The sequence below is a fragment of the Terrapene carolina genome, unplaced genomic scaffold, assembly GCF_002925995.2.
Source record: "Terrapene carolina triunguis isolate 2854851 unplaced genomic scaffold, T_m_triunguis-2.0 Scaffold88, whole genome shotgun sequence".
In the NCBI taxonomy this organism is placed as follows: Eukaryota; Metazoa; Chordata; order Testudines; family Emydidae; genus Terrapene; species Terrapene triunguis.
This window is the reverse complement of record NW_020664439.1, coordinates 34388344-34401829: the sequence shown is the minus strand read 5'-3', so window position 1 is coordinate 34401829 and position 13486 is coordinate 34388344. Positions and strand designations below refer to the sequence as shown.

Below are 13486 nucleotides of genomic sequence, written 5' to 3'. Positions count from 1 at the left end.
ATGCCACCCCCGACAGAGGCGGCGGAAGGTCCCGCCCCCGAAATGCCGCTGCCGACCGGGACGGCCGAAGATCCAGCCACCGCGGTTGCCGCCCCCCAAATGTTAGTGCCCTAGGCGACCGCCTAGGTCGCCTAATGGGTTGTGCCAGCCCTGGGAACTGGGCATCTCAAGTTAAACTTCTGGAAATAAGGGATCGATGCTGGTAAATGTTGCTAGTGTTTGATTTCAAACTGTCTTGCAGGCCACTACTCTTGGCACAGTGAAAGAACAAGTTAGATTCATTTATATAACCCTCCTTGTTTACATGTTCTCTTCAGACAGGTTGCATCCTGTCTTGTCAATAATTCTGACAGGTTTCTCATCTGCACACTGGGACTTCCCTATGCCAGCAGCTCTTAATACTGCTAAGTCTTAGATCAACTCTATTTCTGTCTTAGTTAGGTTCCTCCAAACTTTAGCCCTCTTCCCCATTACCAAGGCTCTCAACAGCAGCCCGGATATAAATATAATCATATCTGGGGTTAGATGACCTGGAAACAGGCCACTTCCATACATTGTTTATTATTGTTGTTATTATTATTAGCAACCTTTGGCCAAACCTGCAAAGTCATCCGTGTAGTACAAGGCATTACTAGATGATGATGCATTGTTTAGTTACGGGAGAAACAGGTCACCCCTGTGCATTGTTATTTGACCTTACCCTTTTGCAGGCAAAAGGAGTCTTGAAGCCTTAGGACTAGCACAAGGGATAAATCAAGGGCAGCATAAAGCTTTAATGGTTCTACTGCAAGAGAATAAATATTTGCTTTCTTACGTAATCCCAGTAGACTTTGCTAGGAAGATGAAGGGGGACATGTGAGGCCTATGACAAAGGGCCTCATTTCTTAATTGAATTTAATAAAATATGTAGGAACAAAGCTTCCAATTTTTAATACAGTTTACAGAGCAGTCAAGAGCGAAGCTGACGGATTGCTAACTTTGTGGATCTTTTGAAGGGCAGTGTAAATGGACTGCAACCAAGAAACAAGCAACACACCCACTCAGCAACACCTCTGTTCCCAAACAGCACAGACATATTTCAATGGCACTATATTTCACAAAGCCAGTTGATTAACCTATAAACAGGGTAGCAAGAGAGATTATCATTGACATGAAGAATTTTAATACATTAAACTGAAGGTGGAATAGCCGGTCCAGGTGTTTGTAGAAGGAAAAAAGACTGGGTGGTGGCACTGAGGGATCGTTTGGAAAGTAGGTGGGAGGACAGCAGAAAGGTTCAACAACATTGTCCCTGGAGTCAGGGGACTTGTCCGAACAGGGATGGGGGAGGTTGTGGGAGAGGATCTTTAGATAGAAGGGAGGATGCGTGAGCTTGTTTGTGCAGAGGGAATTGCAGGAAAGAGGTGGGATATGGTCAGAGGTAGAGGTAGCAGGAGTGTTTGGTTGTTGCATGTCCCATGACAGCAGGCCACTATGGGGGTTGGGCTGGAATGGGGGTTGGTCACATCAGGGTGCATGTCTGAAAAAGTTGCAGTCAGGTTTGGTCATTAAGGTGGTTGGAGTTTGCAGGAGGGTGACAAAATGGAGGGGGTTTGTCAAATAAGTGTATTAAATAAACTATAAACTTCTAGCTGAGAGAATCATGACATTTGTGGGTCTAAGGAGCCCTGCACAGGCCTCCACAAACAATAAGACTCTATTTATTATGCAATGCTGCTATGGATGAGTATAAATTGTTCTGAGCTCCACAGTGCTGTCTGCAGAGAATGATTATACTGTTCTTTCAGGGTGAAATCCTGGCTCTGTTGAAGTCACTGGGGTCAGGAGTCATCCTCAGTGTTTGAAGGATTAAAGCTTAAATAAAAAATTAATTTGGAAAAGAAAACACCATTACTGATTTTTTCAAACAACAAGGCTCAGTGATGCCTGCAAATGATGCTATGAAGATAAGGAAAAGAATGACTTTCCATCAGATTTGCTGGCAGATTTATCAGAGGATCCAGCAATAATGTCTGTTCAAAACAGAAACAAAACAACCACCTCAGAACCTGCCTTGTTAAGTGGGACAGTTCATTCTTACTGTTTGTGAAATTCCAGGAACTTACCTTTTTTGCAAATGACATTTCTAAGAATTAATTATAAACCCCCCACCCCCCACTCCACCCTAATAGCAAAATAATCCTTTGGAGTAACATTTTGCCCTTTAACAATTCATAGAAATGAAAAGTTCAGTTAACATAATGCAGGACACAACTGTGCTATCGAAAAACAAATGGGACGTACTGTGAAACACTTACGTTTGATGTATTGCAGTGGAAGTAAAAGGAAATAACAGATTATTTGCATGCTAACCAAAAAAAAAAATGTTTCCATTTATGGCATCTCTGGAAAGAAGTGTGTCTTATCTATAAAAAGAACAGGAGTACTTGTGGCACCTTAGAGACTAACAAATTTATTAGAGCATAAGCTTTCGTGGGCTACAACCCACTTCTTCGGATGCATATGCTCTATATGGATGGGAGACAAGCATATATGCTCTATATGCATCCGAAGAAGTGGGTTGTAGCCCACGAAAGCTTATGCTCTAATAAATTTGTTAGTCTCTAAGGTGCCACAAGTACTCCTGTTCTTTTTGCGGATACAGACTAACACGGCTGCTACTCTGAAACCTGTCTTATCTATCTAACTTACTAGGTTCTTCTACACCTAATTAGGAGCCATTTTTAGAGTTAGGAAGACGAGCTTTTGTGAGCTTTGTCAGAGCTTTGCTGGGATCATTGCTGATATACGTACATTGGTCACACTTGTCTCCCATCCATCCAGGGAGGCACTGGCATGTTCCTATGATGTGGTCACAGCGAGCTGCATTCTTGCATTCACACACCTGGTGGCAGTCAAGTCCAAAAAATCCACCTGGACAAGCTAAAAATGGAAAAAAGATGGGTTTTTTAAAAAGCAGTTCCCGTTTCTTTACACAACTGTCTGGCAAACAGCAAATTCCAGCTCTTGGCTTCTGGAAACTCTGTACATGGGAAAACTTTTTAGTTGGTGCCCTTTTTAGTTATACAGTCAATCTGAAATTATACTTGGGAGCCTGTGTCCCATTAAAGGTTAAAACTGAAAAGCAGTGAATGGGGTCCCATTATTGTGCATGTCCTACAATTTGGGGTATATGTACCCTGATTAATATTCTGTGGTACAGATTGCTTCACAGGGAAATGCAGCTGAGCCTATAATCCAAAACCACAAGACTAGAGAGCTAATGAATGTGAATTCACATAAACCAGTTATGTTATTAAAAGGAGTTGTGAAGCAAAAGGTGAATAGACTAAAAAGAGGAAAGGCTTCCCAGTTCTATGTGAGATACATTTGGAGATACGGTGGATTTCAAGAGGTCAGGCAATTCTGTATAACACAAAGTTTAGATCGGGGTCGGCAACGTTCAGCACGCGGCTCGCCAGGGTAAGCACCCTGGCGGGCTGGGCCAGTTTTATTTACCTGCTGACGCGGCAGGTTCGGCCGATCACGGCTCCCACTGGCCACGGTTTGCCGTCCCGGGCCAATGGGGGCGGCGAGAAGTGGCGCGGGTGAGCGATGTGCTGGCCGCGGATTCTCGCCGCCCCCATTGGCCCGGGACGGCGAACCGTGGCCAGTGGGGGCCGCGATCGGCCGAACCTGCCACGTCAGCAGGTAAATAAAACTGGCCCGGCCCACCAGGGTGCTTACCCTGGCGAGCCGCGTGCCGAACGTTGCCGACCCCTGGTTTAGATCATCCCTATCCCATCTCCTTATCTTTAGATTTGGGTACATATGATCCAATTGACTGTCCTGCCACATTTCTAAAGAGTTTTACAAAACAAATATAAGATATATTATTGCAGTTCATTGTTTACAGGAAAAACTTGCTAGAAGAAGCAGATAATTCACATTGGTAGGCAAAGAACATCAAGAGAAACTAAATGTGGCAGGGCCTCTTCAGGGCATCACAGAGATTCAATAAATACACTTGCAGAGTGTGAGAAAGAGTCGACCTGCTGATTCAGGCTATGTTTGCACCAATAAGGAACACTTGACATAGGGAGAATAAACTATCAACAATTGTCTCAGTGGTCAAGAGGTTTCTATATCCATATTATGTGTAAAATACTATGCTAAAAGTATGCTAAGGTTGCATAGTCAAATTCTAAAAAGTTAGGAAGTGATAGAATTAAGGTTGCCTGTGCAGTCCCCTTGTACATCTGCATTATAATGAAGTTTTAATTATATGAACATGTCCAATTTTTCCACAGGACCCCTCCTTCATTCAGCGTCCTGGATGGACACTGAATGAGCAGCTATGCAATATTTTGTGTTATCCACATTGCTCAATGTGTGGCAGTAGGCCTTACTTACTGCACACCATTTAAACCGTGCTCTGAATACAGAATTATTAATTTCCTCGTGAGTTTTTCTATGATGCCAATCACTATAATTTCTGAGTGCTTAACAAACATTAATGAATCAAATTTGACAGCACCCCTATAAGATGCAACAGTATCATTCTACATAAACATCTCAACTGAGAACCCAAAATTGGTGGACACTTTTGACCTTAATCTCTGTGCCTCAGTTCCCCATCGGGAAAATGAGATAAGTTTTGTGTGTACAATTTTCTACTTTTTTTTTTTAAGAAGAAACCACTCAATGCACAAACAAATCCCCCCACAGAAATTCCATCATATGGAATCATACTAACAACTGAATAGATCATCAACATGGTTGGAACCTTTAGATCTATAGCATAGACTTCTGCTATATGAGCTAACTGAGTAACTGACAGCAATAAGAGGTTGTTAACCTCTGTCTGGAGGGAGATGAGGGAGGGAGTGAGATGCGACACACTTTGCCAGTGGGTTTCAAAGATGGAAACAGAGGAATGTTGAGACTCAGGAATCTTGTGTTCCATTCCAGGTTCTGGAGGGGTGTGTTCTCTAGTGGACACAGAGCTTTCTCCCCCATTCTCCTCCAAGCCTGATCCCTTCTGCCCCTGTCCCAGTCCTGTCTCTTCCCCACCACCCCCACCCATGTACCCCTGGCTCCTTGTTCCTGTGTTCTTGCCTCACCAGCCCCAGATCCCAACACCCTGCTGGCCTTCTCATCGCAGTCTCTTTGCCGCGTCAGTCCCAGTTTCCCAGGCTCTGCCCCCCACCTCCTATTCCTCCACCTGCCAGCTGCCAGTCCCTCCATTTCTCACCATCAGGCTTTATGTCCCAATCTAATCCTTCCACTGCTGCTGCATCTGAAAAAGGGGTCTTTTAAAAGAGTGTTGCTACCTACCCTGCCTATAATACAATGAAATCCAGTGCAATATCTGTAGATATCAGTGGACTAAAATAGAAAGTGAATGTAAGGCCTCTAGTGGCAAAAGGTAGTAGTGGTAGCACAGTGCAAGGTCTGATTTGGAATCTCTGGGAAGCTCACTTTGACTTCACAGTGGCAGCTTAGTTTTCTGAACATATGATTTCATACAACTGGCTCATTTACTCCAAGTGGAATGGCAATCCTCTTCTTCAGTCAGTCCAGCCAGTAGCTTCTTCAAGGTCGCATGGATGCTTTGAGACTTATTGTACCTTCCAAACATGTGCTGTCTCAGAGAAATGGGGAACTAGAACATATATTGGTGTCAAACAGTCAAGAAGTATTGATCAGCCCTCTGTTTATTCTCATTGGTGGGCGAGCCGATATCAAGCTGCAAAGTAGAAATGACTGCATGTGGTTTCAACTCTTAACTGAATCACTGTATACTGCATATTATTGTTTATTAAGTTCCAGTAGTGTGTAGGACTCAGCGTACAAGAGAGAAACACCTTCGCCAACTACTGAAAATAAGTTTTTGAGTCTCTGTCCCAGACAGGGTTGGCAAACAGATTTTGCCAGACAAAAGGACGTCGATTCACCTGTTTGCCTTGATTTACATGAAAAATAAGCATCGTAAGCCAACACAATGGAAGTCTATTTGCATACTACATCAACATGAGGATGGTAAGCCAGTACACTGGGGAATAAAGCACTGGGAAAGGGGGTGGTGTCATCCTGTCTCTAGGTTCAAAACAGTGGATTTTGGGGTATAAGAAGAAAGCAAAAAAAACATCCCTTTTATCCCTCATGGAGGAAGCAAAAAGGACAGCGCCTTTTCCATTTATGACAGGAGGATCCCTACTTTGTTGGTTGGAATTGCTGGGAGATTGCTTTAGGTGTGACAAGCTACTTTAGACAAAAGTTTAGCCTGTTAAAGTTAAGTTTATATTCTAGAACGCGTGCTACACCCTTTGTTTTACATGTAACCATTTCCATTTCCACTTGTTATCCTTACTCACTATCTCTTAAATCTCAGCCTTTGATAATAAACTTATGATTGTTTTCACTATATCTCAGTGCTGTGAAGTTATAAAGGACCTGATCCTGAGTTGTACCAGTCAAGCTGTGTATACACTGTTCTTTTGGGGACAGCAAATCTGGTAATTTCTGAGAGTGTCCAATGAAAGGGGCTGGATACTACAGGGGAACACTTTCAGAGGGGCTGCAGTGCACCAACTGTTACCTGCAAGGGACAGTGAGGGCTGGCAGAGCCCTTTTCTTTTTAGCATATGCGCAACGTGCCTCGGGTGGCACGTGACCAGGATACATCACCGAATTTGGTCCACTGGTTGCATCATTAGCTTCCCTGGCCTGGGCTGGGTACTGACGGGGAGTATGACATGAACGCTGATCCATGATTGTTTGGGTGACTAACAGACTGGTGGAGTCAGGGAGCTGATACACTGTTAAGCACAAGCAAGTCTTTCTCTTGCTGAGGCAGGAGGGTAACAAGAGGAGTCCCAGTTCTGGGCACCCCAAGAAGAGTCACACTCTATGTGGACCACCATCACAAGAGGGGGTGAGACACACATATTGCCAGTGGGTTTCACAGACATTTGCTGACAGCTGAGCATTGGAGACACTCAGGAAGCTTGAGGTCCATTCCAGGCTCTGGTGGGAAGTGTTCTCTAGTAGGCACTGACTCTTTGGAGCATTCCCCCTAAAGTTTGATCCCTTCTGCCTGTCCCATCCAATCTATCACTGAACAGTCCTGTCTCTTCCCCACCCCGGCTGCTTGTCCCAGTCCTTTTATCCTTACCTATCCAGTCCCAGAAATAATGTATATAACAAAATATACTGTATTTTATTTTGATTTCATTTTAGTTGACAAGTTCAGAATTTTTGTCTTTTAGATGTATTCTAGGAAGAACAACCAAATTATCTCAAGACTGACTAACTTGTCTCACAATTCATATAGCAGAGAAAGATAAGCAGAAGGAAAAGTGGTTCATTTAATCCATTCTTCTTGCTAGCATAGATTTGTTCCTTGCAGAATATTTTCTTATGATTCATGTAGTCTAGTTATAAATGTCTCAAGCACTTCTACTTCCCTCAAGACCTTTTGCATGAAGCCATATATCTGCCATGGATTGTATCAGTGGTGGAAGTGAGTGAATAATTGTTGTTGTTTTATAGCTAGCCAAACCAAAAAATAAAATAAGGTAAATTTGGTTAGTTTCTAACCAAACCTGATCCCCCCCTCCTTTCCCCCCTCACCAAAATGAAAAGACAAAACATGTTCATTCAGGTTTATAGAATATCAGGGTTGGAAAGGACCTCAGGAGGTCATCTAGTTCAATCCGCTGCTCAAAGCAGGACCAATCCCCAGACAGATTTTTGCCCCAGATCCCTATATAGTCCCCTCAAGGATTGAACTCACAACCCTAGGTTTAGCAGGCTAATGCTCAAACCACTGAGCTATCCCTCCTATTTGCCAAGTTTGATCCAAATTTATGAATAGTTTCAGGACCCTGGAAAATGTATTTTTTAGCAACTTTACTATGTGCTGGAAAAAAATCACCTTGCTTTAATCAATGCAGTATTGTATTGTTCGGACTGCCCAGCTGGGTGCTGTAAGATCTTATGGAGAGCTATAAGAAAAAGGCTGTTGGGAAAAAAGGCCATTTTTCCATTTTATGGCTTTTAATTTTTCATGCATAAGTCTTAGGATTCATTTCTCTTTTATGGAGTCAGCAAATTCTTTGTTTAAGACAGAAAAAAAACCCGAGTAATAAAAATAAGGCATGGATCAGTTATTTTAAAAAAGAGCCTTGTACAATGTTCACAAATTACCTCACAAGTTTCTCCATCAGAACTTAGACTGTTTTGTTTCTTTTAACACTTCCTGGACAGAATGAAAAAGGAAATAATATGTGCAATTTCCACGATTTGTAGTCTGTTGAATATTCTGTTATAGCACGGAAGTTGCAAAGTGCTTTCATTTCCACTAGAGGGCAATAGATGCACGAGTGATAAATCTGTCTCATTCTAACACATACATTTTTATCTACCTAAACTAACTGATAATTTTGATGTGAAACAAAACAGCCAAGATTTGGTTTAATGATCATTGTCTGTAAAATATGCAACAAAACAAATTCAGATATTTCTGCAAAAAGACAGATGACTTACACATTATTTTTACTGTATCCAAGCCAATATATCTTTTTTTTTATTCTCTGCATAGCTTATGGCACGAAAACAACATCACAAGAACGTGCAACATATCAACTATAATATATGTACGAAATCCAATCCAAAATAATTGTTACTTCATGTTAGCAAGTTACTAGGTGATAACAGATGCAGTGATAGACTTTAACGTTAGAAGCATGCATCTCCTTAAGCAGCTTATTGGGGGAGATGTTTTATTCTAAGATAATGTTATAAATGCCATGGGGACAATGAAAGAATTCAAAAGTGGGGAAACGTTTTTCTCTGTGTTAAAGCAGGAAGACTTTCTTCAGAAAGGCTCCAATTCAACAAGGTTCTTAAGCACATATCTAATTTTAAGCAGATAAGGAGTCCCATCAAGTCACAAACTTAATGTTAGGCAATGCTGGTTTATAAAATTTAATTAGGATGTCTCAGTTCAGTTGGATGGTTTACCTAGATCAGGTCCTGCTGATTATAAAACCAGCACTACAATGATCTGTGAGAAACATCTGCCTAGAAATGAAAGGGCAGGGGGGGAATGTACCTTTTTCACAAAAAGTTCCTGTCCAGCCAGCCGCACAAGTACAGGCTCCACTCACATGATCACAGGCAGCTCCATTCTGGCACTGACAGCTGTACTTACAATTTGGGCCAAAGGTTCCCTTAGGGCATCCTGGACAGAAAGAATAAAAGCTGTATGTTGAGCTGAATCTGGCATAGATCCCTGTAGTTCAATCGATGATCAGTTTGCAATTCTAAAGTACTTTTGAAGCTTTTCTGTTCACAAGTGGGGGACCAACATTTGTCTCTATACCCTGAAAACAGTTAACATTAGGTGTTCTCTTTGAGATGTTGGCTTCTGCAGGAAGCTTATGTTGCTTTATATTAAGGTATATTTTAAGGGAAAAGGGAGATCTGAGGGATGCAGTCAGTTCTGCATACTACACAGGAAAACAACAAAGTGTAAAGTTGCAAAAATCACAACTCCCAAATTCCTAGTTTCTGATTTGATGTGTACCACACACTGGTTTAGACTCACTTATTTGCCCAAATCCCATGAGAGCTCACCTGCTGGGATGGGGGTAAGCCATGCAAAATTCCTAATGTTACTCTTAAAACCCACTTCCTCCCCCCCCAACCAACTTTTTTTCTGCAATCCAGATTCCACAGTAGACCCTATGTAAGTGAGCGAGAACGTTAAACAGGGTGACCTCCTCCAGAAAGCTCCAAACTGAAAGCTGCATGCCCGACTTACAGGCTCTGCTTGGAAAAATTCCAGCCAAAACATTACATCTGGGAGATGGATAAGCAGTAATTGTTGGGAGTTTAAAGGAGAGACTGGTATCTCACTCACTATCTCAAGGAAAAAACACCACTTCAGCCTGTAAATAATATCCTCCAGGGCTATAGAAAAATCAATTAAAATAGGGCCAGTTGGCTAATTTACATTAGACACACTTTAGACAGAGCTGAATGGTAGTGATAGCTTAGCCTAGACACAATAATGCAGGGTTTCTCTAGCAGTTTATAGATCCTGCTAACTTATTTTGAAATGAGTTGGGTAGAAATCTGCTAGATCCCTTTAAAAGGGAAGGATTTCAACATCTGGATTAACAAAGTCATTTTTAGGCAGTCTGGAAAATATCACAGAGCCCAAGAAACAACATGATGTGGCACCTTTGGGCTTTCAAAGATGAATCTGTAACTGGAAATAGAATAAATAACTAGTTAATTTAGGAATATCTCAGGCTCCTATCACTGTGGTATGCAAGTATCTTGACAAGGAGGCAAATGGGCACGCCCAACGTCATATACAATATTTCATTCTCCTCCCCCTTTTTAATCTGCCTCCCTCCTGGCGTTTCTCTCTCTCTTTTCGTTTATTCCTTTCTCCCATCATGAATTACATTGTGACTACATAAATACTTCCCACAAAACTAGTGTCAAGAGTAAAATGTGGCAGCTGGACTTTGAAGCTGAATAATTTTAGGACCTATAATGGCATTTGTATTGAGGGATGGCAAGATGGAGTGTTCAAATCTCATGCTTTAGGGAATCTTGCCCCTTACAGCAGTTCACATTGTATGATGTATATACAGCTGGTATTGGCTGAGGTGTATTTTGGTAAAGAGATTAGTATCAGGATATGGGCTATAATGCAGGGAGGATATCAGCATATCTATGTTTGCGTCCATTATGGACCTGTAAACCATTTCCATCCACCTGAGCTCTAAAGGAGTTTAGGAAGAAAGGGCAAATACCTTAAAATTTTATACAAGGGAGCAAAGATGCAGACATATGCAATTTAATCACCCTAAAATGAAGTGTAATTGCCAAAGTAGCTATTCAATTCAAAACTATTCTGAAAATAACTCTTCTGGAATCCAAATGATTAATTAACCTGTCTAGCACTGCTGAAATCTGAGCCTCCTGAAAAATGTGCATTTTCCTGTCTATGGAGACCTCCAACGTGGATGCCTTCCTAAAAATAAACAAAAGGAAAAACAATTTTTGATCTTGATCACTGTGAATTCCCCACTTCGATGCTTTTGCACTTACTCTGCTCACAGCGTTTCCCAGAGTATCCTGCTTCACAGAAACAAATCCCAGTTACTGGGTCACAGCTACCATCGCTGTTATTACAGAGACACAAGCTTTCACAGCGCTCTCCCCAATGGCCAGCATCACAAGCTGCAAAGCAACACAACAACATTTGCACGAGACTGAACTGCATGCTTGAGGTAGCAGGCAGCGTTATATTTGGATGGGAGATTAGAAAATAGGTACAATGGCCAACATTTTCAAACCCCGATGCTTAGGGCCAGATCCTCTGCTGGGGTAAAAAGGCGTAGGTCCATTGAAGTGCATAAACTGATATTAAACAACTAGATCAAAGTGATTTAATATTCAGAAATGATGAGTACTCCTTCATGGAGAGAAAATACCAGGGACTAAGGGACTCTTTAACTTACCAGAGAAAGGCATAATCAAGAATCATTGACTGGAAGTTAAAAGCCAGACATATTTCAAATTAGAAATAAAGCATACATTTTTAACAGAGAGGGTGATTTTAAATTGGAACACACTACCAAGGGAAGTGGTGGATTCTCCATCTTTTGAACTCTTCAGATCAAGACTGAGTGGTTCTCTGGAAGAAATGCTTTAGTCAAGTAAGATTTGGGGCTGAATACAGATGTAACTGTCTGAAATCCTATGGCCTGTGTTATACAGGAGATTAGCCTAGATGAGCCAATAGTCCCTTTTGGCCTTAAAAATCTATGAATCTGTGAATTTCAAATGAAGTCAATGGGTGATGAATTTACTCAGCATTTCTGAAAATCAGGACACTGATTTGAATGCTTAAATGTAGATTTAGGTGACTAATTCTAGACACTCAAGTTTGTAAATTTGGCCACTGTTACTTTGCATAAGGCTTATTCATTTTTGTGCAGAGAGAAGTTCTCACTTTGGTAGAAATTTTTCATTTTTTAGAAAAAATGCATTTAATTGGGGAAAAAGACACTCTTTTCACTTTCTTTTTTACTTTCCTCTGGAAAAAGGAGAGACTTTTTTAAAGAAAGATTTTCCCACTCCAAAATAAAACAGATATCTGAAAGTTTGAGGATTTCAGTCCAAAAAAATGAAAATTTTCATGGAACATTTTGACTTAGATGAAAAAGTTTCATTTCTTTTGAAATTCTATGTGAAATGTATTTACCTTTTTTTGACCAGCTCTACTGCGTACTGACCCAAAAAGGGAGGACACATTTCGATTTGCCGGAAACATATGTATTATGTTTCAACAAGAAAACACTTTGAGTTTTCCCTGGGTTCCTGGGAAAGGTTGAAAGTTCCTTCTCAAACCCCACTCTCAATTTTGCCAATATTTCCAGCAGAGAAAAATCACCCATTGCTTTAAGAGAAGGGGTGGAATTTATCAAAACCAGAAGCAAAATGACTGAAGTCTGCAAAATCAATGGCAAAAATTTGCCACAAAGTTTCAGTTTCATTGGAAAATATTTAGCACAAGCGGAAATAATGGAGACTTGCCACAATCTGTGCATTATCAGAACTTCTGTGGTTCTAAAATCATCCTTGTCAAATCAGCATGACAGTTTACCAGCCCAGAAACAAAATCTACTCCATTTTACAACGATGTTGATGATGATAAAAAAAACGAATATAGTGTGACTGCACCTGGGCATGTGCAACAGTCAATGGGGTTTAGACTCCTAAGTGTCTCAATCCCTTTTGAAAATGATATGTAGCCTCCTAAATCAGTTAGGCATTGCTACACTGAGCACAGCAATGCCTAAATAGTTAAACAATTTATGCCTCAGTTCCCCATCTTTAAAATAAGAATAATAGTACTTTTCCCTAACTCACCGGGGAGTTGTGTGGTTAAATACATTAAAGATTGGGAGCACTTTGAGATCTACTGTTGAAAAGCTCTATATAAGAGCTAGGTATTATTATTGTATTGTGTTGTAAGAGAGAGCAGAATTTCACACAGCATTTATATTCACAAGTTAGGGAGTGACATTATGCCACAAAACCATCTGTGCTGCTCACTTGTTGAGATAAGTCTTCCCTCCAGACAAAGTGAAAGATTGGGATTTAATCTTAAAACTAAGCTGTATTGAAAATGAAAAACAAAACTGGCTGTCAGTCAAAATGCTGATGGCACAGACGGTGTTCAGAAAATTGATGCAGAGTGTTAAAATAGGTGCTTATATGAACACTTTGTGCTTCATCAGTCATCTATTTCAATACTATGAACATAGATAATTAAGGATTATCACCACCCAGGCTGTATAAACCTATAAATACACAATTTCAGAAGCAATAAGATTAGCAAAAATATATTAAAAAGTTTAATAGTCTGAGAACAAGTCTAAGAACAAACAGAGCTTTGGGTCCCTTGGTTTCCATT

At 41.0% G+C, this 13486-nt stretch overlaps 1 protein-coding gene across 1 annotated transcript in view; it reads right to left on the bottom strand.

The window, feature by feature from the left end:
• Nucleotides 1-13486, bottom strand: part of LOC112103668 (multiple epidermal growth factor-like domains protein 6) — a 262481-nt gene that overhangs the window by 31556 nt on the left and 217439 nt on the right. The window contains exons 22-24 of the mRNA XM_026650034.1: nt 11113-11244; nt 9098-9226; nt 2794-2922 (exon numbers count right to left, since the gene is read on the bottom strand). Coding sequence (XP_026505819.1) covers nt 2794-2922; nt 9098-9226; nt 11113-11244 — 390 coding nt within the window. The remainder of the gene's footprint in view (nt 1-2793; nt 2923-9097; nt 9227-11112; nt 11245-13486) is intronic.